This window comes from Athene noctua, chromosome 6, assembly GCF_965140245.1.
Source record: "Athene noctua chromosome 6, bAthNoc1.hap1.1, whole genome shotgun sequence".
NCBI classification, from domain to species: domain Eukaryota; kingdom Metazoa; phylum Chordata; class Aves; order Strigiformes; family Strigidae; genus Athene; species Athene noctua.
This window is the reverse complement of record NC_134042.1, coordinates 27,409,638-27,434,499: the sequence shown is the minus strand read 5'-3', so window position 1 is coordinate 27,434,499 and position 24,862 is coordinate 27,409,638. Positions and strand designations below refer to the sequence as shown.

Below are 24,862 nucleotides of genomic sequence, written 5' to 3'. Positions count from 1 at the left end.
CTACTGTGAAACTCCTCCGTCATTTGTAAAAATAAATACACAGACAGTACAGAGATGTAGAGCCACATGAACATAGCAAGATCAGTGTATCCTCTGCAATTACCAATTTAAGCAAGACTAGTGTCTCTGCAGAGGGGAATGGCAAAGAAAACAGAATGACTGGAAGAGAAACACATGCCTCAGACTGCAGCTTTACGAGACTGACTGTAGGTTTACGAGAACCCACCTTGCACCACTGTTAAGGGAAGAATAGAACTCTGATATCAGATTTCCACAGTGCCTTCCCTTGCTCCCTTCCTCTTATTAACATGATCCACAAAAACGTTTCACCCTTGCAGTTTCACCTCTGCAGCTAAAGAGACTGGAGTTATATCAGGAGGTCCTGTCACCAAGACTCAGCAGAAAAGCCTTCCTCTCCCATCTAACCCCCACAGAGAAGTCACTGCTGATGGAGCTTCCCATCCTCCCAAGAGAAGGGCTAGCTTTGGACTGAAGTCTAACAGCAATATTTCAGGCAGATTTTTTTTTTTTGCCAATGTCATTATTTAAGACTAAGAGGAAGGCTAGAAACATGGTCTCAAGCTTTTTTTGGTTCTGGTAAACTACCACGTATTCTGAGTTTGGCTTATAATGCTGTCAAAGACTGCAATGGCACTCCCTTTTAGAAAATATCCCCAAAGAATTTGGTATTCTCTGTAAGTCTAGAAACTAAGTCACAAGTGATAGCCTGGTAGCACAAACAATGTTTTCATGATTTTGCATAGAATGAACTCAACTCCTAGAGGGTCGCTGTAATTCTGGTCTTTGTTTTCAGCTCGTTCACTAGGGAAAATGAAGACGCTTTACTGCAAAGTACATGTTCTGGAATTGAATGGAGGCAACCTGAGGTTATGAAGGGACACATATACACTGGAAAAAAAGCTGCACAGTATGCCATTCTTCTGCTTTTGCAATAAAAAACAATCGTCTCATTTTCATAGAAACACAGCATGGTTTGGGTTGGAAGGAACCTTAAAGATCATCTAGTTCCAACATGGGCAGGGACACCTTCCACTAGACCACAGAATCACACAGAATCCTCTAGGTTGGAAAAGACCTTGAAGATCATCCAGTCCAACCATTAACCTAATACTGACCATTCTCAACTACACCATATCCCTAAGAGCTATGTCAACCCGACTCTTAAACACCTCCAAGGATGGGGACTCCACCACTACCCTGGGCAGCCCATTCCAACACCCAACAACCTGTTCTGTAAAGAAATGCTTCCTAATACCCAGTAAAAACCTTCCCTGGTGCAACTTGAGGCCATTACCTCTTGTCCTATCGCTTGTTACTTGGTTAAAGAGACTTATCCCCAGCTCTCTGCAACCTCCTTTCAGGGAGCTGTAGAGGGTGATGAGGTCTCCCCTCAGCCTCCTCTTCTCCAGACTAAACACCCCCAGTTCCCTCAGCTGCTCTTCGTACGACCTGTGCTCCAGACCCTGCACCAGCTTCATTGCCCTTCTCTGGACACACTCGAGTCATTCAATGTCCTTTTTGGAGTGAGGGGCCCAAAACTGAACACAGGAATCGAGGTGCGGCCTCACCAGTGCCGAGTACAGGGGCAAGATCCCTTCCCTGTCCCTGCTGGCCACGCTATTGCTGACACAAGCCAGGATGGCATTGGCCTTCTTGGCCACCTGGGCACACTGCTGGCTCCTGTTCAGCCAGCTGTCAATCAGCACCCCCAGGTCCCTCTCTGACTGGCAGCTCTCCAGCCACTCCTGCCCAAGCCTGTAGCGCTGCTGGGGGTTGTTGTGGCCCAAGGGCAGCCCCCGGCATTTGGCCTTATTGAAACTCCTCCAGGTGGCCTCAGCCCATGGCTCCAGCCTGTCCAGGTCTCTCTGCAGAGCCTCCCTACCCTCGAATAGATCAACACTCCCACCCAACTTGGTGTCATCTGCAAACTTACTGAGGGTGCACTCGATCTCCTTGTCTAGATCATCAATAAAGATGTTAAACAGGAGCGGCCCCAAAACTGAGCCCTGGGGGACACCACTCGTGAATGGCCACTAACCGGATTTAACTCTGTTCACCACAACTCTCTGGGCCCAGCCATCCAGACAGTTTTTTACCCAGCAAAGTGTGTGCCCATCCAAGCCGTGATCAGCTAGTTTTGCCAGGAGAATGTTGCGGGAAATGGTGTCAAAGGACTTATTATCAAAGACCAGGTTGCTCAAAGCCCTGTCCAACCTGGCCTTGAACACTTCCCGGGGGAGGGCGGAGGGGGAGACACACGGACGGGACAGGACACGACACACGGACGACATGACATCCACAGCTTCTCTGGGCAACCTGTTGTTCCAGTGTCTTACCACCCTCACAGTAAAGAATTTCTTCCTTAGATCTAATCTAAATCTATCCTCTTTCAGTTTAAAACCACTACCCCTTGTCCTGTCACTACACTTCCTGATAAAGGGTCCCTCCTCAACTTTCCTGTAGGCCCCCTTTAGCTACTGAAAGGCCTCCTCTTCTCCAGGCTGAACAACTTCAACTCTCTCAGCCAGGCTTCATAAAGGAGGTGCCCCAGCCCCCTGATCATCTTCATGCCCTCCTCTAAACGTGCTCCAACAGGTCCATGCCCTCCTTATGTTGGGGGCTCCAGAGCTGGACACAGCACTGCAGGGGAGGGTCTCACCCAGAGAGCAGAGTAGAGGGGGAGAATCCCCTCCCTTGACCTGCTGGCCACACTGCTTTTGATGCAGCCCAGGACACGGTTGGCTTTCTGGGCTGCAAGTGCACATTGCTGGGTCATAGTCAGTTTTCCACCCCTAACACCCACTAGTCCTTCTCTACAGGGCTGCTCTCAATCCACTCATTGCCTGTATTTGTGCTTGGGATTGCCTCAACCAGAAGCATATTTACAGACATTCCAAATGCAGAGAACTACACCTGTGCCAATTCAAGTCTTCCATTCTTCCTTCCTACTTTTTCTGTGCTTTATACAAAGGTATCCTGCAGACCATGCTTGTAGACAACATGAATCAAGGAGCTTCAGTTGGGAAAGGTAACTGCGCTACAATTTCATTCAAAGTAGCAACCAATCAGTGCAAGGGAGAAAAGCTTTGAAGAGTATAGCAATGGAGGTACTGCTGTGTTGAACATACTGCCAAACGTGAAGCTTCAGAGGCTACATAGTATTTTGTAAATGAACTCCATCACTTTATCAAGTGATGGTACGGTAGCTGCTTCAACTCTGGTAGAGCACATCTTAACAGCTACAGGGACATGAACAAATTTACACCTTGGGGACTATGACAGTCAGGTGCCAAATCATTCCTGTTACTCTGCCGAAGGCCAACATAACAGTTTAGGCTTTGATAAGCAAAAGGCCACACTGTATCATATTGAGTAGAATAGAAGCCTTTACTCTGCACACCAACCGTTTTGTGGAAAGTACTGGTGCTGTAGTCTTGTGCAAGGTTTTGCCTTGCACTCCAAGTAATACACCTTAACTCCCTTTTTTAGAGAACTCTATTTTAACTGAGAAAGGCTTTATCTCTCAGTGTTATTACAGCAAAGAATCCAACAAGAGGGGACAGAATTATTCTACATGTTGGCGTTTTTGTCTACTACCTGAGATGCAGCCTGCACCTGCCAGAGTTTGTGATACTAACTTGGCCAGATGTGTAATTACCTTACTTAGAGGCACTTTCTCCACCAGAGAAAGTCCACCTCTTGTAAGATGACTTCTCTACATTTTTTCCTTCTACTGAAGCCTGAAGGACACTCAGTCACATTCCCTGTAAGTTTTCAGAACTGGATTAGTTTCAGAGTGCTTACATAGAACCATAGAATACCTCAAGTTGCGAGGGACCCATAAGGATCATTGAATCTAACTCCCTTCTCCTCACAGGACTACCTAAAACTAAATCACATGGCTAAAAGCATCACCCAGATGTTCTTTGAACTCTGTCAGGGTTGGTGTCATGACCACTTACTTGAGGATCCCATTTCAGTGACTGACCACACTCTCAGTAAAGAACCTCTTCCTGATGTCCAATCTGAACTTCCCTGACACAGCTTCATTCCATTTCCTCATCCTATCACCACCAGAGAGAGGAGATCAGCACCACCCTCTCCACTGCCTCCCTTAAGGAAGTTGTAGACTGTGCTGTGGTCACCCCTCAGCCTTCTCTTCTCCAAGCTGAACAAGCCAAGTGACCTCAGTCACTCCTTGTAAGTCTTGCCCTCAAGATCTTTCACCATCTTGGTTGCCCTCCTTCTACATAAACTGCTACTTTCTTCGGTGAAGACTACAGTTGGGTTTATCACCTGTACCAAAATCAGACTCAGAGTCATCCTTCTACTCTGAAGTCAGAAAAGCTAATGCAGCCACCTTCAAGGCTAACATCAAAGAACAAGAGTTGTGGTACAAACTAGGCTGCCTTTATAATCCTAATTTTACAGGGTAAATAAATTGTCACCCATGAAGAAGAAAGTTCTTCAACTCAGTGTGAGAGATCATAGTAAGATAAGAGATTAACATCCCAATAACCACCTTTGGACATCACTTAACTTCCCTTATGTCACTGAGGAACACAAGAGTATATATACTGCTACCTGTTCTTCAACAAACTTGGGCGGCTAAATTAAGAAAATGTGGTAGCAGGCAGATCAAAACAAAAGACAGCTGACTCCATAGATACATGGGTACATGAGGTGAAAGAGAGAAAGAGCATATTTCCTGACTTCATTAGCCCAAGTTCTTCTGATTTCAAGCTCAAACTCCAACAGCCTTAGCCCCAAGCAAACTAGAAGACAAGAATAACCTGATGTTCCTCACTTCCATGTTCTCATCTATCTGCTTTACTTTAGGTCTTTACCTTAATGTCACTACAAGAACCAATGGTAGTAGAAGATGGAAGGAAAAGCCAGGGTTAACACAAATCCACTGATGATAAATTAACAATGCTGGTCATTTCTTTATGGCTGGTTTTGGAAGAGTTAATTCTTCCTAGGTCTGCCCCAACACCCTAAGAAAAAACTGGTGCTACCAATCTGAGAACAACTTCCTAAAGAAACCAGAAAGCAAGTTCTGCAGCAGCAAGGATTTTGACTCTTTCATCTGAGCTCTGGACGCTAAATCATCAACAATCTCTTAGGTACCATTTAGAGCTATAAAGTGACAAATAAGGAAAACAGTGCAGGGATAGACCCCTACTCCTACAGGAGCTATCACTAGAAGACCCATCTCTTGAACTCATTTTACCCTGCAGGCTCAGCTCACAGTTTTCTTAAATTATGAAAATATAGTTATATTACAAAACCTACCTTGGCACACTGAATCATCAAAAGACCTGTCCTGAAAGGTACAGGGCTCCTGAATCTGATGGTAGCCAAAGGACTCTAAGGACAACCTTTGTCAGATTCAAAATGTCATCTTTACATTCTGGCTTTAAAGTAGTATTTGCGATTTAATTTCTAGCAAGAAGGTAGTAATTGTGCTGGAGTCATTCTCTAGAACAACACTCCAAAGACTACACATTAAGTTAGACATATCTTTCGAGAAGCTTTCCAGACAAGGCCTACCTCTGTATCTGAATCTCATATACAGGTTTCTAAAGTCTGAGATACTTTTCAAATTATCAGTCTTTCTCAGGACACACATGCAGCTTCATTGTTCACAGCTCAGAATGAAAAAAAAAAAAAAAAAAAAAAGGCTCTTGGGAACCTCTGCATGCTGCCTTGAAATCTTCATTCCCAGTTTTCTCCCTCATGTTTAGCAGCTATGAACTCAGTCTGAACATTTCCAGCTAGAAAAACTGTCTTTTGTACAACAGGGTTAGAAGTGGCACAACCAAAGAGCGTCAGAACAAGACACAAGGATGAAGAATGAGCCAGACAGCATGAAAAGGGCAGTTCAAATCCTTGGGACAATGACCACCACTTAATTGTGGGGGAAGGTGGCAGAAAGTACTGTGTTCTGGAAATGCCTCAGGCTCCCTAGGGAAGCAGTATGGCTCCTACTTAAGCTCTCTTTCCTGGGAAGCTCTTAATTTATGTTTATGCTGAAATAAATGGAACAAAACAGTTTATTTGTGGGGGAGCATCTAAGAGGGTGGTTAGTGCAGCCCTGGGGAGGCAGCAGGAAGTGGGATAACCTCAGAGCCAGGCCCAGCAGAAAGTACACGAGGAACATTAGTTTCCACATACACAGCTCAGAGGAATCTAGAGACACAACTGAGTGAGGAAAAGGGAGAAGCAAAAAAAAGAGGCAGTTAAAGATTTTTGGTGGGTTTTTTTTTTTTTTTAATCCTCTTGATACTTCTGGAGTAGCTGATAAACTGCCACTTCACTAAAACTATTATCTAACTCAAATTCCCACGTATGCCAAGGTTCTCCAACTTTGAACAAAGGCATCAGTCAGTCAGGAGAAGCTAAGGCCAGAGAGGTAGCTAGTTTGGCAGGTAACTAAACAACATATCATCAGCCATGACTCCTCCTTGATTCCTGACTGTCTCATCACCGCCAAATATCCAAAGATGACAGCATTTATGTTAGTGTTGAAAGCTGCAGAATTGTCAATACCTAAGTGCAATGCAAGGACCGCACAAATGGATTTACCCGTCACAGCTAGTTTAAATATAAGTCCCAATACCTAAACACAGGATAGCTTAAACCAAGCTTGGTCTTTGGTTTAAGCACTGACTGAGACTAATTCTAGATCCATTTCCCCTGCCCCAAGACTCCATCTTCATGCATGTATCCACATGAGCAAAGGGCAGCTAAGAGCAGGAGGAGGCCTCTTTAGGGAAGGTTGGGAAGCAGCCACTGGAAAGCAGGAGAAGGCACACTGTGGTACCAGCCGCTGCTTTCTGGACCTGGTCCCAGCATCTGCTGCCAGCGAGTTCTCAAATCCCTTTGCCAGCACATAGTTTTGCATCCAGCTTCTGCCAGAAATAGGCTTTGACGCCACCAAGCGGTACTCTCACACAAGCACAAGCCCAGAAGCATTCACCACCACCGTTATTCTAGGCACTGCATTACACATCCCTCCCTAGTCCTCAGATGCATGTAGGACAATAATTAACAACTACATTGGGCTAGATGGCTCAACAGAAAATATTAAATGCTCTAAATGGATGTTTAACTATCCATAACCATCCTTTGCAAGGGCACTAATGGGTCAGTAGCTTCAACTTTCCAGCACTTCCCCAGCTCCCTCAAGTCCCTTTTCATCATCTCATTTTCTACCAAAGGATTCTGATGAACAACACTGGCACAGGGGAAACTGTGATTCAACATCCCTTGCCCTCACAGAGGTCTATACTGAGGTTAAAAAAAAAAGTATCCAACTTCTTTGCAATAGGGAATGCACATTTCTCCATAGCATCAGAAAGCTGGAAGTTTCAAACAGTACTCAAATCCAATAAACAGAGATGCCCCCAGTGCCTTACCAAAGCAGCTGCCACGATGTGAAAGAAAAGTTTTACAAGCTGTGGCAATGGTCAGCTCAGCAGAAACTACAGTCTTGATAATCAGGTCCTCCACGTTGGCCATCAGTGCTGGAAGGAAGGGAGGAGAAAAAAAAGGAAAGAGTAGATTGTGAAGGAGCACACAATATCTAGAAACACATGAGAATATGCATATGAACAGATACCTCTGTGAGTGAAAGCACATGAGAGACTATGGATGACAAAGCAATGACATTTTGAAATCCATGCAAGCCTAAGTATATAGATACATGCGTTAAGTATCTTAGTGCAAAAATACTCAGAAATGAGTATGATGGAAGTGAGTATATGTAAGTGCAAGTAAGCAGAAACATGTGGCAAGCACATCAGCACAAGTCAGCTGGAGTCCAATCACCACCCGCTCAGAGTATTAGGAAGGATTAAACAAGAGTGGGTTAGTGAGATAAGCCCCTAAACTACAGAGAATAAGCCATAGCCACTGAAGTACAAAACTTTTCCATGTGGACTTTTACGAGGTAACTGTTCTGTGATGTTGCACCTTCCTCTAAAGCAGCTGTTCCCATACCATGACTCACAAATCATTACAAAATTATATGATTGGTGACAACTCCCAGCCCTGCTGACCTATAGATAATCTGCAGTTTCAGTACAGAAGCTCTCTCCAGCTCCTCTATGAGCCTGTAAACAGAGCTCAGGAACAGGAATCTGAGCTGACAGAGGAAGCAAAAGGCAAGAAAAGATGCACATCAGATGTAGACCTGGATTCTACACTGTGCTTGGGATAAGTCATACAATAGAAAGAACACAACACTTAATTTCTGTTTTCAAGGACAAGCAAGTGTAAGAAGTGAGAGGAGGAAGGAATGAACAAACACTACAGTCCTAGCCTGAAAAGTCAGTAGGGATGATAGGACAATCTTCCCCAGCCCTCAAAGGGAGCACAAGCAAACACAGAAGACCTCCAGCAAACCCACACAGATGTTCGGTAATCCCTGTCCCAAAGAACATCTAGTACAAACCACTTGACTAGAGAATTCGATTGAGGCCTACAATTACTATTTCACATGTTAGAGGATGACATGCAGGGACCTGAATAATTATAGCATGCAAGCAAATTCAGACGTGAATTTCTGTGCCAGAAGACAACTAAGTGGAAGCAACACAGCATGGGAATGTCTCAGTGCACATGAACATCCCAGAGCACAAAAATCTTGCCAGCCCAGACATGGGCAGCACTTTCCAGCCAGCATTCTGCCTCCCTATGACCAGAACCAGATGCATCAGAGAAAGGTGCAAGAAGCCTTTTAATGGCTAGTCAGAGAAACCTGCTTGCATTGCTCAGCAGTTTACTTAATAATTAAGAGTGCATGTTTTATACTTTAGGTTGGAGTGGGGTGTGGAAATGTATTAATGTAACTATGTGTACAGAGCTTACTGAAAACATACAGTGCAAGTGACTGAACAGCCATGCACACGTATGATGGGAAAAGTCTACTTTCATCTGAAAGCCAGATTCAAACCCCTTCCTCCAACGTCTAAGTGTTCCCTGGCAACACTTGTAACATGGGCATAGCTGCTCTCAGTAGTGTTATTGATGCCTCAGTATCACAGGTAATTTATCCTTTAAAGGATATACCTGGATTCTGCTCCGCAGATGCATTTACTCCCAGCAGACCTGGCAAAGGTGTGAAAGAGGGAGCTATTTTATATGAAACACAGACTGAAATGAAAACACCCAGCAAAAACCTGAGCCATGGAAAGATGACACCACATCCAAGAGTCATTCAAACTGGCACAGTTCTCCAGAGGTTGGTCACTCATCAGACTGAACAGGCCATGGGAGCAGTAGAGGGAGGGAAGCTTTTAGAAGGAATTGAATAACCTTAAGAAATGGGAAATGTAGGTAAAATATTAAGAAACACACCCTGAGAAAGTCTCAGAATATTATTTGCAAAAGGGAAGGGGTACACCTCATCTCTGGGGATAGGACTCATCTCTTAGGGTAGAGAATAAATGCACAGCTCTAGCAAGTAAGCTGTAAGGAACAATGCTTCCCTCCACCCTGCTCTGGTGCTAAATGGGACTCACTGGGGCTCTTCCCCAACTTCTTAGGATTTGCACTAGTGAGATGATTAAGATTCAACAAAGGAATAAAAGAACAAGATCTGTACTGACCTGCAGTGTCTCTCCCCTCTTGTTTTAAGTACCTCAGCATTGCACTCATGCTCCACTTGTTTCCATAATCCTCTACTTCAGGATCATCACAGCTAAAAATAAATTAAAGAAGCAAGTTGACACTGGTCTACCTCTATGGACTTCAACCAGCCTTAGACCAGCTTAGACAAATTGACCCAACCTCTAGAGTTCAAGTTCCATTTTCCAGCCAAGTACCTGACATAATCTCCACTCTTCTTGTTGACACTGTAGTTGGTCAGATGCATGAACTGGTTTTTAATGTTCTTGGATGCCTGGTCATACCTCACTGTTGCAAACCTGTAAAGAGAGATAAAAATTCACAGTGTTTCTTGAACAAGTGACATGCTTGCTAAATATGACCTACTACACAAACCACTCAACAACAACAGCTAGGGAGAGAATGCATGTAATGAGATGTCATCAAATGCAACTTCTCCTCACAAAACCCACAGTTTATTCTCAAAGGCCACATCCAGGTGCATTTAGTCTCTTTTTCAGTGTCTTAGAGCAGGGAGCTCCATTTGTTCTCCTGGAAGTTAACACAGCCTAACAGTGTGCACATCACACTAGGCACATTTCTTTCTCAACTACTTAAATCTGTAGTCCTAGGGCATTCTGGCCAGACAGGTCACTTTACTGCAGACAGTCAGCATCACAGTGCCCTCAGTTTTACAATAGGACCTACCATGAACTGGTCCTCGGAAATTCAGAGCAATCATACTACACACACATACCACAGTCAATATTTCCTGAAGTCTCATACAAGCACAGTTCAGTTATTGTGTACTCCAAGGATGCCTTCCAAAAAGCTGAGGGTGGGAACAGATTTCTACCAACAATAACTACACAGCCTACAATTGCCAATCCTCTTTCTCAAGAAGCATCCAGGAAACCAGGTACAATCTGCAGGCCAGACCAATTTGTCCAACAAGGGAGCATCTGCTCCAGGGTGCTGTCATTCTCAGGGACTACATGGCCCTTCCATATCTCAAAGATGTCACCTAGCTGTGTACAAGGAAAGGGACTGTAGGGAAGATTGCAATCAGGAGCAAGACACCGCTACAAGCTTATCTGGTCTCCATATGAACTCTGTTACAGCCAACAATACCACAGTTAAATCAGCCTGTTTTTTATGGAAATGGTGGTAAACTCCCATACTGTAACCAGTACCCCATCCCCACTCCCTTAACCATAAACCATCATCACAGATGTTCTGCATTGAAATGAATCATAGAATAGATCCCACTGAAACAGAGCCCAGGATTTTAGTTTGTAAGGTGTTTGAATTTTTTTTGTGTTGTGGGGGAAGCAGAGGAAACAGGATCTGACAGGGAGAATAGTGCAAAAGGACAAAGGTAGATGGCAGATCAGCTTCCTATGATCCATCTACAAAGTTGTAACTTGATTTTTATTCCCCCCTCCCCCTCTGGTGACTACACAGGCTTAAGCTATCCATACTCTCTTTCCTCAGCTATCCACCCTCATTTTACCTGCACAATACCAGCACAAGAGTCCTGCACAGCAAGCTGTCTAAACTCAGACCTTTTTGCTAAGCTATTTATCAAATCAGATCAGTTCACTGCATGGGTATAGAAAAGCCCCTGAATAAGCACAGGAATACAGCACCAAACTGCAGTGAAGCAGTTTAAACTAATCTTATCAAGAACACGCCCCTTTAAGAAGAGGTTGAATGAACGCTGAAACAATATAAGCTTCTCTGTGAGGGAAAGGAGCTTCCTACAACCAACTGCTAGTACAGGTGTCCATGCTACCCCTCCATTCCACTTTGTACTGTGCAGCCAGAGGGGAAACTAACCACGTACTTGTGCCAGGAAAGAAAAGTGACAACATGAGAACGGAACAGCAGCCAGGAAGAGTGCAGGACTGTTTCTCTTGATAGCCATGCCAATTTACAGTGTTTAAAATCACATCTTGTGCAAAAGTTGCTTTCTAAAGGTGTAGTTGCATGATCAGTCTGTCAGCCTAAAGATGCACTGCAGCTGAAAGCTCATTACCTGCTCGGTTGCATACTCCAGCCACTCTGCTTGATCTGCTCCACAAATTACATAGCCACAGGCAAGTCAGATCACTTCATAGATCTGACTCAACAGCCACTTGGGCAAATATAGAAAGATACCAATTAACTTTCAGTCAGATGCAGGTATACCCTCTTTCAGACACTACAAAGGAGAGTGTTAGGATGCAGTCAGGACAGAAAGAGGGCGGTGCCTCCATTTCAGGAACAGGCCACAAACAAACTTTAAAAAAATAAATCAAACATTAAGCAGAGAATAATACTAATTGTAGCAACATTTGCAAAATCCTACATCCTGACAAGAACATGCCATCAAGTCAAATACAATATAATAGGATAGTTTCAGTTGGAAGGGACCTACAATGATCATCTAGTCCAATCATAACCATTTTCTTATTCTGCATGTAATTCTGTTTCAATATACAGTTTAGGCCTCAGACTTTGCAGGAAACAAAAAATATTGAGGGCAGAATACAGGGCATCTGGTTGGCAGAAGGTCCAGTATAATCCACTACTAACAGTGCATAACAGCAAGCACATTCTAGTTCAAAAAACCAAAACAAAATCAACAAGAGAAAAAAACACCTTCTTCACTCTGACCATCCTCCTGTAGCTTAAGATGCCAAAGTCTTGAAAGAGATAAAGGTGAGTAAGAAAGGGTAAAAGGGAATCCTAAGAAGCTATCCTAAGCAGCCCTGGTAAGAGGGAAAAAGTACCAAGGGGAGCAGGGTTAGTTGCAAGAAAAGGAGATTAGATTTGGGTGACGCCTCACAGCAGGAAAAGGGAGGCAGTACTCAAGAAAAATGGAAGAGGGAGAGAGGGAGGGGAATTTGGAGCATCTGGCTGTGCAATGAAGTTACTGTCCAGGAAAGGATTAATCCCCAATTTGTTTTTATTAATAGTCATCTCTCTTCATCCTTCTCCTATTTTATTTTCCATAGTTGAAAAGAAGCCGAACTATACAAGGACATCTAACAAGTTACACCAAAAAAATCCTTCCTTTAGAAAGGACTGCCAAAAAAAAAAAATCTCCTTTCTCAGTGAAAATGAAGCCACTACTGCCCTCACTTGGTAGCCATTTTGATAAATCTCTCTCTCTTCACAAGAACTATACTAGCAAATCCATGAAGGTGTTTATCAGATTAAATCTATCCTTCAATACACAGGTAGAAGCAGGAAAAAAAAAAAAAAAAAAAAAAAAAAAACACCTCCATGATATAACTAACTCTAAGCATCAAGGTTAAAAAAGTGAAAAAAGATTTTGCACCACATTTTTCTGAGTTTTAACTACATATGAAGTCAGAGCAGCTGGCAACAGAAAAGACTTTTGAAGTTTGGAACCTCTTTCCACATATTTCCACAGTTTAAAGTATTTTAATTTCTTTTCAGTTTAACTGTAAGTTTCCTGGATTTAGCTATTCTGTTGTGAAAATAGTGACAACAGCCCCATCATGTATTTTGTTCTTAATTATAATTTCATCATCTCCACCTTAACAATCATTTATTGGCAGCATACTGAAAGTATTCGTTGATATGCTTACAGCCAGATCCTGGAAGATACTGAACACAACCAACAAGCTATTTCACATGGTTCCTTTGATACTTTGAAACAGAGAGTGATTAAGTTCACCATGCTTAGCAGCTTTTTAGGGTTTTTTTATTATGTACATAATCAGAAATATGAAGATATGAAGCCCTGGCAGAAGTAGACAATACTTCTAAACAACAGTATTTCTTTCCCTTGCAAATGCTTGCATTAGCTTCCTCCTACAGAGACCATTCTTAATTATTAGGTGGCCTGAGCTCCATGCCCACAGAATTTACATTTCTGTGGGAAATGATTATTCAGAAGGGATTTCAATGTATTTTAGATCTCTCATTACATAAACATTCTCTTCTACTAGGATGCTGTCATCTTAAGGGATATCATGGGCCAGTTCAGCAATGCATCAAAAAAAATTACAAAACTTTAAATGACTCAAATCTACTATCAAAAACCCCCAAGCTTTAAATAACAGAATCAAATGCCAGCTTAATACATTCTCCAAGATCTGGTTTTACAGCCTTACTAGCCTCATGCTAAGTGCAAGTCTGCAAATGGAAAATTCAAGTTATTTCTAGAGCCTCTATCAATAGCCTCTGGATGTTCGAATGGTGACAGATCACAAGCACAACACAACGCTGGCAATAGCTCACATCCCTTACACTGTGTTTTGTGCTTGCTTGGGATGGAAGAGCGTTACTACCACTGAAATACCAGTTACGATTACCTTCAGTACTCTATAGTTCTACAGTTTTTCATACTATACTTTCACTGTATCTTTCTTCCACTGTAGTAACAAGACTACTCATCCAGCACACTTGTTCTGTCCTGGAAAGACAAGAGACTTGCATGCTGCAGAACATGTCTTGCTTCAACAGAAATTTACTGGTTACTTTTACAGACACTAAGGTCATAGGAACAGGCCTTACAGTAAGAGTAGAAAGTAGGAAAACTTCAATGCTTGTAAAATTTTCTAGTTGTTAACCTGATATTAGAATAAACTCTTGAGAAATCTTACAATCTTTCAGAGGATGATTTCTTTTTGAGGTCCATGCTCTTTTCTAATTTCATTCCAGGCCCCCCTCTTTTCCAATTTCAGGCCACTTCTAAGAATAGAAACTATATGGTAAGATGGCATGGAAAATAAAAGGCAAGCCTGATGTTTTCCCAGTAACACAATTTACCACAAGCACATGCTGCAACATTCTGCATGAGCTGTTTTCCTAAGCACTAAAGGCTTCATGCCCAGGTATCTCATATTGCTATAATCCAGCCAAAGAGTGATGAAGGCACAAATAACTGAGGCCAGGTCACCATCTGCCAGGATAGGACTGTTTCCTAGCCAAAGCATTACTCGTGGATGCTGCTATGTGGGAGCCTGCAATCAGCCAGGAATCCAAGAGTACTCTCAACTGGAGGCTGGACTGTCCACATGCGGAGGCACATCTTCAGCCAAAGGAGACTATTTCATCAAGTGAAACTCTTCAAAACGCTATCTTCTGCTCTCACTAACACCACCTCTTTCTTGCTCTGCTTCAAGCAACTCTTATTTTTCCTGCTGTTGTCTATCTGATCCTGTCCAAGTTCTGGACTACTCCATAGGCTTTGCAATGCAGAGACCAAATACACAACACTTCTGTGTATTGCTGGTGGTTAAGTTTGTATAGTCTGAATGGTTCAACAACTGGATCCACATTGCTTTGAATTCTTACAAAGCATTTTCCTGTAAGACTTGTCATTTTCTCAAAGATCCTCCCCTTCTAATGAATATTGTCCTTTTAAAATCTGAGGGAAGGGTAAGTTAATAAAATTAAGGACACCTACTAACATGATATACAAGAGATTAGATCCCAAAAGCATCTGAATAGAAATACTGTGGAAAAGCTGCTAGCTCAAAAGTACAGCTGGAAATAGAAAAGGTTAAACTGAGGTTGACTATGCACCGTTCAGTTTCCACACAAACTGCTGCCAGCAACACAGCCTCCCAGGCAGAAGTAGCAGCAATCATATTGTGAACAGCCCTGGCAGCCTCCCTCCCTTTCACTGCAGCTTCTCTTTCCTCAGCAGGACAGAGGAGATGTCCTTCATTTCTGAATTCGAAACTTAGAATAAAGAAGTGACACTTGTACATTCATTCTGACACACCTGCCCATGTTTCAGCTGGTCACAGCCAAGTCACACAGGCACAGGCCAGCTCAGATGAAGACAACAACCAGTTTCTTTTACCAGCAACTACACACTGCTACAGAGCTCACCTTCAACAAGAGCACATTTGCTTTCCCTCTGGCTGCACTTTCTCTTGGATCAGAGAGGGGGAAAGAGCAATAAAAAGCAAGCAGTAGGGTGACAGCAAGTGGCCTGGGCAGCAGGAACAGAAAATGAAGGCAGAAGTCCTTACTAATTCCTTCTAACTCCAGAAGTACTCTCAACCTTCAGGCTAACAGTATATCACCTAGAGGCATCCCAGCTCTCTGCCTCCCTGTTACGCTTCAGACTTACCTTGTTAAAAATCACCTTTGGCATTCAGAAACTGACAAATTACTGCCCTCTCTTCTCATCTGGTAAGAATTCACTATATGCTTAACAAGCAAGCTTAAGCTCCACCTACTCCACAACTGACATGCATCACTTTTCCCCTGTTGACCTAACAATCTACAAAACACGTCACAGAGCCCACACTTATCTCTAGAAATCCCCAAATCCACACCACACCAAACCTTTATTGGCCCTAACCCAGACCCCTACACTGCCTTAACGCAAACAATCTACCCTTTCACTGTCACACATTCAGGCAGGACACCGCCTGAGGGGTTGTACACTGCTCTTTGCCTTATCCCCAGCATTACTTCAGGAAATGAATTGACCACAAGGTAAAGTTTGTCATATGCAAGACATTTTGGAAATACGTAAACTAGATCATTAAATATTTACATAAGATGTTACATGGTTTTTGCATGAAACTTGGCAGCTCTGGAATGCTTATTTGAGACATCTAGCCAGGGCCTGGGAAAGGAGGAGGAGAAAAGACTCTGGAGTGGGAAGAAAGCAAGAATAGTTAATCCCTTTTCTCTCAAACAAGTGCTACAGAAAAAGCACACATTATGATAGTCTTTTCCATGACTGCACACAGAGTTCCTGCCTATATGTCCTGGAAATGACCACTGTAGTGTTTCTATAAGCACACTCCTCCCATTTTATGCTTGGAGTCACTTTCTCAGTCTCTCTTCCCACCCCTCCCCATGCATCTTGGCTTCTCTGTGAGTCTATTAGCTGCCACATTTAGGGAACTAAGGCCACATAGAAAAGTTGTCTGCACCATTCAATTCTCTTTATGGCTCCCACAATCTGCTGTTAAAATCAGAAAAGTAAAAAGGCACCCTAAGGGAATTGTTCAATGGACTAGAACTGTTAGAGGACAACTACAGATATTTCCATTTTTAACACTACCAAGGTTGAACTCCAAAATGCCACCTGGGACCCAGTTGCCTTGCAGTACAGGATAGAAAACAGAAGTCGAGACCACAATCCCCCTATCTGCAACGTATTTTCCACAGCATCCACCTGATATGTCAGTTAGCAACTGAGTATGAAAAGAAGCCAAAGCTTGTCAGGGAATTACTAAACATAAAGAGGAGTTTTGGTGACATCTCTATGATGGCAGAGTTTCTCTAACTAAAGAAGGATAAAATTATCCAAACAGTTCTATGTTAAAGGACAAGATCCAGAAGCAGTCTTACCAGATGTCTACAGGGACATGAAAGAAAGACTTTTATTCCTTTTTTCTGTTTTCATAACAAATTTGCAAGTTTTCAAGAGGATGCTATGGAGCATAAGGAAACACAATAAGAGTGACTGAGCACTGGCACAGGTTGCCAGAGAAGTTGTAGTCTTCCTCCTTGGAGACATTCAGAAGCTGTCTGGACACGGTCCTGGGAAACTGCATCTAGGTGGCCCTGCTTGAGCAGGGGGGTTGGACCAGATGACCTCCAGAGGTCCCTTCCAACCTCAGCCACTCTTTAATTTGGTGAACCTCTCCTACTCTGTTTCTCACATTTTTCAGTTTCTCATTGTGTAGACTGTCACTAGAGGTAGTCCATCCTCTCCAATTCTTTAGTACACTGACTCTACCTGTCAAGTGCAACAGTAGGGTCATGTAGTTATAGCCAGAGACCCACTATGCCTGGGTAGACCACCCTCTGCTACCCAAAGACAGACTCAAAGGACTGTTGAGGCAGGGAGGAGTAATTTGAAGAACATGGAAGATGAGGAGGGGTCTACAGAAGAGATCAAAAATGAATTTGTTAGTATTTAGCTACCTTTCCATCAGAATTACCTAAAAGATGCCATCAAGAAGACAGGTTGCTAAAGCTAGCAAGGCACTTTTTACCAGAGAACGGTGATATGCTATGTCAATATTATAACTACATCACTGCAAGATACACAAATATTGCTCAAGGAGCCATTTTTCCACTTCTTTTTTTTCAACAACTCTTTCAACAAAAGGAGCAGTTTTGGTGAAGCTCAACAAGAGCAGGTTGTTCAAACTGAAACCTTTGCCCAAGGACCCTAACCAAGGGCCACAACCTATACCAGAAACAAAAGTCTAGCTACCTGCCATGGGACCCAGATTTAACAGAGGGCATTGCTAGGCCATGACTTAAATATATATAGTAAAAAATGTAAAAAATATTTATATTTTATATATATATATAAAAATATATATAGTAGGCTTCCTTGCAACCCTCAAACATTAGCAGCCTGAGGCCTAACTACCCCATTTTACAGAAGAAAATTCAAGGTAAAAACTGCATAGTCTAAAATCAAGTAACAGGTGTCTGTCTGTATATGGAGTAAATTTCTATTAAAAGACATACATAGATATACAGACAGATAGAACTTTCCCCTTAGTAATTCAAACCCTGTTTATCTTAATTAAAAAAAGCAAGGAAGCAGCAGAAAGTCTCCTGGCTTGATACACTATCCACTGGTCCGAAGTCCAGTGGGGACATTTAGTGAAAAACACTGCTCCACATCTTCTGTGCAAGGCGATGTCTACTGAAGTGGTTGTAGTCTGATGCCAGGTGTCCATGCAGAAGTGAGTTATGCTCCCTAAGAAGCGGAGGCCTGCCAGGCCGGGGTTATTGCACAGGGGACAGGGCTGCTGCAGCCAGCTTGGGCCTAAGCACAGCCTGTGAGGTAATGTGAATTCCTTGGCTCCAAGCAAGCACCTGAATTCTTTGGAAACCACAGGAATCTAGCACAGAAAAGGTAAATATCCCAGCAGAGTCAGCAACAATTAGGAAGCCGAACTACTGAAGGAGGGGGCACTGCGAGACTGAGGAGGGTGAGCTCAGGCAGCAGGATGGCAGGCACTGTGAAGCCCAGCTGTCTATCCTGTCATTACGGGAACTGATGTATCCCTCTGGAAAGTCTCCCCCAGCTGCTGCTGCCTGGGCCCTTTGCAAGAACATTTGGTTTTCAGCTCAGTTTTGCTTTTTTTTTTTTTTTTTTAAATCTAATTTTCAAATTCAGTGTAAATCTGATTAATATGTTCTTGCTGGGCTAGGACCCTTCCAGCCATTCAGGCTCAGAAATAAGGCTGCCTAAACCTGGTAGTTTAGGTAAAAGAGTAGTCTATAGAAAAGCCAAGAAGCCATTTCACTATGAATTCCCCCACACCATGCATCAAGTCCCCATTATGCCTGCAGGCACCAAGCAAGACAGGTCAGCCAGGATCCCTTCCGATTCACAAGGAGGGACACAGGAGAGAAAGTAAGATGGGGGAGAGAGAGAGGCATCCCTAGTTAGCAAAATGAGGAAGGCTCACAAACAGCACAAGCTATTCCTGGCTGCATGTCCTCTTCAGCTGTACTTCAGACACAAGTCAGGCTTGTTATTCGCTCCTTGACTGGATGCCCCTCCAAAAACCAGCATGATCCACCATTTTAAAAGTTGGCTGTATGAGCAGCCTTGGGACTGCCACATAACTGGGCTGAATGAGCCACCTTCAAAAGCATGTCAAAGTTTATACTTAAGACTGTAGTTTATTAACAATGCACCTCTTATTCATACTAGGATAATAAAAGGTATGTCAATAAATATATTCCATCCCATATTTTGGAAGTCTCAGATAAATAAAACGACCTAGATTTTTAACATATGATCAGATGACTGAGTTACATCCTTAGGCAAACCTGGGCCAAGCTTGCCAAAACCATCTCATTCTCCAAACTTACACCTTTGATGCAAGGCTCCCAGCTACAGTTCTCCAGGCTATGAATCACAAACGGCCAGTCTAGAAGATAATTGTACTCTCTAGCACCAAGTTACTAAATAACTGCCAATTTACCAGATGTATGGCAGCATACTTTGTCTACTTTTTTTTTTTAATATGCACTAGAAAAGTGTTCAACACCACATTTTCAATCCAACAGACAAGGATTTTAAGTCACCCAGTGCTGCTTTATGCCTTAAGTATAGCTTCAGTCTTGTTTCAAGCCTCAAGAAAGAGGAAAAAAAAAACCACACTCCTTCCAAACAGATCACTGAATATCCCTGAACGAACCTATTAGCAGCATTCCTTCTAGAGGTGGACCAGACCCAAAATATGCAAGACGAGGTTTGAGGGAGGCAAGACCAGAAAAGTAGTATTGTAACAAAAGAGGAAAACATAGAGAACATTCACTAATACCATTCCTAGTAACTCTCCACAAGTCTGATACCTGACCCTGCTGACCTAAGGCTCTATCCCTACTAAATACAGCTTATTCCACAGGGAGTGCAGTGGAAATAGCTACAAAAGGAACCTACTCAACATCAGCACTTCCTAGGTTCTACTCAATATTCTTTTAGGGGATAAACAACAAAAAAAAAAAAAAAGCTTTGAGCTCTGTATCTTCCTGAAAAACTGCACTGGGGGGAAAAAAAAAAAAAAAGACAAGCCTTCAGCCAGGGCAAACCAGTTATTCACTACTTCCAGCCCAAATCTGAAGGCTTTGTTACATACCTCTGGGTACACACGCTTCACATCCCCTTCAGAGGAAACTTTTTCTTCACTCTTTCACATGGAAAATGAATGCAAGTTACATACGCTGGATCCATAATCCCTTTCTTCTCCTCATCACTGAAGCCTCAAATTCCACTCTAGATCATGTCATGACAAGTCTAGTTGTGCCAAGAGAAACCAGGCCTAAGGAAGTATCCAGTCAAACACCACAAATGTGTATTATACCAAGTCTGTTCCTTTTAAATATCATTAGATCTTATGATTTCCTGATAGCACTCTTTACTTGGAATATGCAAAGTGTAACACTGAAGGGGAACATTACATTTCAGACAGGCTAAGAAAAAGGGAAAAAGAAAATTAAGAATTAAGAGAACAACCCAGAAGAGGTCACCTTCACTACACTTCAGAGACTACCTACTTTTAGAAAGCAAACTCAAAACATGGAAGTCAACATAGTGCACCACAAGCACTAGCGCAGGTCCCAAAACCAGATTCATTTGTTATGCTTGTGTGTTTCCCTTTAGATTGGTTCAATACCACCTTTGATTACAGGCCCTGATCTTACCTCCTAGTTCTCTGCTACAAATTGCTTCCACTTTTAAGCAGTGTGGGTTTTTTTTTTCCCTCAAGTAAAGAATAAAAACAGCTTCTACTCCCAAAGGTTAAAGCATTCCCTCCTCCCCACACAGCTGAAGTTTTATCCCAGCTTTAAATTAAAGCATTACACTGTGTAAGACAATAAAAGGGTCTCTCCCAGCGCTTAACTCGCACTATTAAATGGAAGGAAAAAAAAAACCTAAATCAGAAGCCAGAATCCAGTAGCTCCAGGTTCCTTACCTCGCACCAACTGCACTTGCAAATCCAGGGTATGGGAAAAAATCCCAATCGCTAAAGCTAAAGACCACTAGTGCCATCTGGAGGTCATACAGAACAGCCCACCTAAAGTTTGTCAATCTGCCACGCTTGAGTGTTGTCCTCCTGAGAGCTTGCCAGCACTTTCTGTAAAAACATACCAACTCCACAGCCACAGAAAAAGGGAAAAGTTTAACAGTAATTAAAGATATCGGTTACAATAAATTTAGACCTATCAAATGAAAGCATTCAACTACAAGTCTTGCTACATACCTTTAGCTGTAGCTGAAATTGCTCAGTGGGCAGTTAAAGTTCAGTAACAGAACTAGTTACCCTCCAGAGTCAGAACTGTCCTTGGCCCAGAGATAACATCGCATTATTCCCTCTACTCCAGTCCCACAGAGGTACTGGTACAGGTGACCATATCACAGAGCAGCACTAAGATACCTAATGCCACAGGGAGTCTCTGTATACTAGCTACATCTCAGAGAGAGCTGTAAGATGGGATGCAGTTTGAAGGATAACTACCACTAGTAATACTGTGGTGTCCTGTTCATATGTTTCACTTGTCATGTATGTGGACACCATGTGCTCTAGATTTGATTATAGTTTAAACATGTAAGACTTAAGGTTTCAGAACACTGAAAAGTAATTGGAAAGTATTACTACCACGTGGGATCTTACTAAGATGGAGAGTCCAGAATTGTTGAGACCGATGCTTCTGGATGTATACCCAGAAATAAAATTTAAGTTATTTGCTCAAGGTTGACTACAACACTGTTTCAAGCTCTGAATGTCAAAAGAACAAAGAAATTCAGGGAGCCAGCATGCAGGTTATTATGCTGGCTCACAAATTCAAAGAAATCAGATCACTCTTTCATGAGACCTTTTACCTAGGATAGTCCAGGTGATCTACAGTCTTGCTACCAGTAGGAGCTCCCAGACTATTATCTTCCAGAAAGGTATTTCCAGGCACATGAAGGATAAAATAATTATTGGGAAGAGAAAGCACAAATTTTCTGAGAACAAATCATGTTTGATGCCTCCCGATTGTCTTTTAGGATGACATGAGTGGTTCTGGGGACAAAGAGAGAGCAGTGGATGGCATGGCTCAAGACCTGAGCACTCAGATGGCCCCTATAAAGCTAGAGGAATCAGCCAACAGAACCCTCACGAACTTTAGCAAAAGCAAATGCAAAACTCTTGCATTTGGGAGGAATAAACCTGATCAACAGTAGAGGCTGGGTGGATAGAAAGCAGCTCTGCAGAACCAACAGGGAGTCCTGGTGGACAACAAGCTGAACATGAATTAGCAGCTTGTCTTTGAAACAATGAAGGCTAACTACATGCGGGGCTGTATCAACACAGGCATAGCCAGTAGGTTGAGGGAAGTGATTAGCACCTCTTACTTGTGAGTGCTTAGCAATCACTGGACACACATCTGAAACATGTCCAGTGATGAGCCCCCCAGTACAAGTAGAAGTATTGACTAAGTGGTGCAAGTTTGGCAGAGAGCTATTAAAATGGCCTGAAAAACATGATGTACAAGTTGAAGCTGAGGAGAAAAGGACTGTTTAGCCTGCAGGTAAGAAGGCTAAGAATAGATCTAACCGCTATGTTCAACTCCTTAATGCACAGCTATAAAGATAGACTTTTCCCAAAGGTGCACAGCAGAAGGACAAGAGGCAACAATCAAACTACAACAAGGGAAATTCTGATTAGATATAAAAAACACACACATTCACAGTGAGAATGGTCAAACGTTGGACAGGTTGTCAGGAAAGACAACAGAATCTTCATTCTTGGAAGATACTCAAAATCTTATGGTATATGGCCACAGCAGCTGCCCAAACTTTGAAGAAGGTCTTGTCTTGAGAAGGGGATTGAACTAAAAACTTCCAGACTACCCTTCCCACCTAAATAATTTGATGATTTTATCTTAAGGGATTCACTAGAACTGTCTGACCAGTGTATTTCAGTGAAAAGATTATACTTGTTTCCTTCTTCATTTCCTTCCCTAGACCTCTAATACAACCAGAATTGTTAAAAAAACAAAAAGCATACACATCCCCACATACACTTCCCCCCAAGCAAAACATGTTACTCTGCTGTCAGAGACAAAAATGCCATCTATCATGGAACTGGCATGCTTGTCCCCAAACAGAGTAAAACACTTGTCTCTAACATAGATGGATTTTTTTCCAGAAGTAAACGCCTTTGTTACAATAAGATTAGCAGAACTACCTTTAAGACATTAATGATGGTGCAAATCCTATTTTGGAGGCCTGCTATGCCCATTTTCAGAACATCCTAGAAATCTACTTATATATTCCCAATCGATGATCTTGTTCCCTCTTCACTTTCCAATAACACAATTCCAATATTAGCAACTACCAGTTTAATTGCTGATTCGCAAAAGAAAAGACTTGCATGCCAGGCATGTTTAAGGCTCCTTTTCTAAAATGAATACAGTTGTCAAATTTTATACTGACCAAGATGAGCTACCCCTTCCTGCCTCCCTTTAGGGAAACAATCTGTTCACATTATCTTTGCAGGCAGAGGCACATCACACCTGAAGGGAATCTGGTCATCAATTTAAAGGAGGATATTTCCTGTGGGATCATTATTAACACATCCTTTTGGATTCAGTATCTGCTCTGGATAAAGATAAGTTGGATTCAGTATCTGCTTAAGTCAGAGCCATGCAGGCTTGAACCCTGGAGATATTCTTTCTGGGTACATCAGATGTTCTTATCTAACAGATTCAGCATTGCTTAAAGCTGTTGCAGAAGACAGTCCTATGATGCTCTCTTCTCTAACACTACTACAGTTACGTTTCTGGTCTATTGGAAATTCAGAGTGGTAATTATTTCAAAATTATTCATTACTACAAACAGGTATTTAGCTAAACTTCTGTGATGAAGAGTAACAGGTATTTTTTGGTAGATAATATTCCCGGGAGGAACACTTAAGTATCTTTCATGACTTACACGGAAAAGAAAATCGACACCTTGCAGGGTAAAAACAGTGAACTAGTCAAAACCCACTTATTTGATACTGTAGAAAATACAAATACTGACCTGAAATTTAGAAGAGCCGTTGAAAGTATTAAAACAAAGGCCAATACAGCCAACAGCAGGTCTCCAACTGCTTTTGTCATTAGGATTAAACAGAAATTGAGAAAGTTTAGATTCCTTTCATCTTGAAGAATGGAGAAGGGACACAAATGCACCAAGAGTCCCAAGAGGTTTAAAGAACCTGGTGTTGAGAATGAACATACCAGTGATGGTGTGTGTGGCCATTCAATGCTTAAGAGTTGAAAACTTGCTTTAGTTATTACATATGTAATAAAGTCCTCCACTAAAGATCCTATATTCTATATAAAGAAAACTGATGGAACATAGGGAGTTCTGCAGAGTTTAAATATATGATATTTCATCATGTTAACTGGCACTTCCCTCATTTGCTGTTGTGTCAGGAGTACAGAGGCAAGCCAAGACACCTCTGGACCACCAAGTGCAGGTACAGTGAGAAAGAAGAAACCTCCCCTACCTGGCCAATCCCTCCTCGTAGAGATAGATGACAAGCGGATCGTAGGATGTAACCAGAACATACAGACGCACATCAAATTTGAAATCTGAAATACAGTTGTCAAGAGTCGGTAACTGCAAATATCTTTCAGGCATCATATCCAGTTGAGGAATTTCAACAGACCCTGAGAGCAATAAACCATTATCTGCTGCTGATATAGGTGCCTGAAGGTTTCCCAG

At 42.4% G+C, this 24,862-nt stretch overlaps 1 protein-coding gene across 8 annotated transcripts in view; it reads right to left on the bottom strand.

The window, feature by feature from the left end:
- Nucleotides 1-24,862, bottom strand: part of TTLL5 (tubulin tyrosine ligase like 5) — a 140,805-nt gene that overhangs the window by 106,226 nt on the left and 9,717 nt on the right. For all 8 annotated transcript variants that reach the window (XR_012633888.1, XR_012633889.1, XR_012633890.1 and 5 more), the window contains exons 9-12: nt 24,645-24,729; nt 9,852-9,953; nt 9,636-9,727; nt 7,443-7,550 (exon numbers count right to left, since the gene is read on the bottom strand). Coding sequence is in view for 5 of the 8 variants with exons in the window: in XM_074909988.1 (XP_074766089.1) it covers nt 7,443-7,550; nt 9,636-9,727; nt 9,852-9,953; nt 24,645-24,729 (387 nt within the window). In the remaining 3 variants the exon portion in view is untranslated. The remainder of the gene's footprint in view (nt 1-7,442; nt 7,551-9,635; nt 9,728-9,851; nt 9,954-24,644; nt 24,730-24,862) is intronic.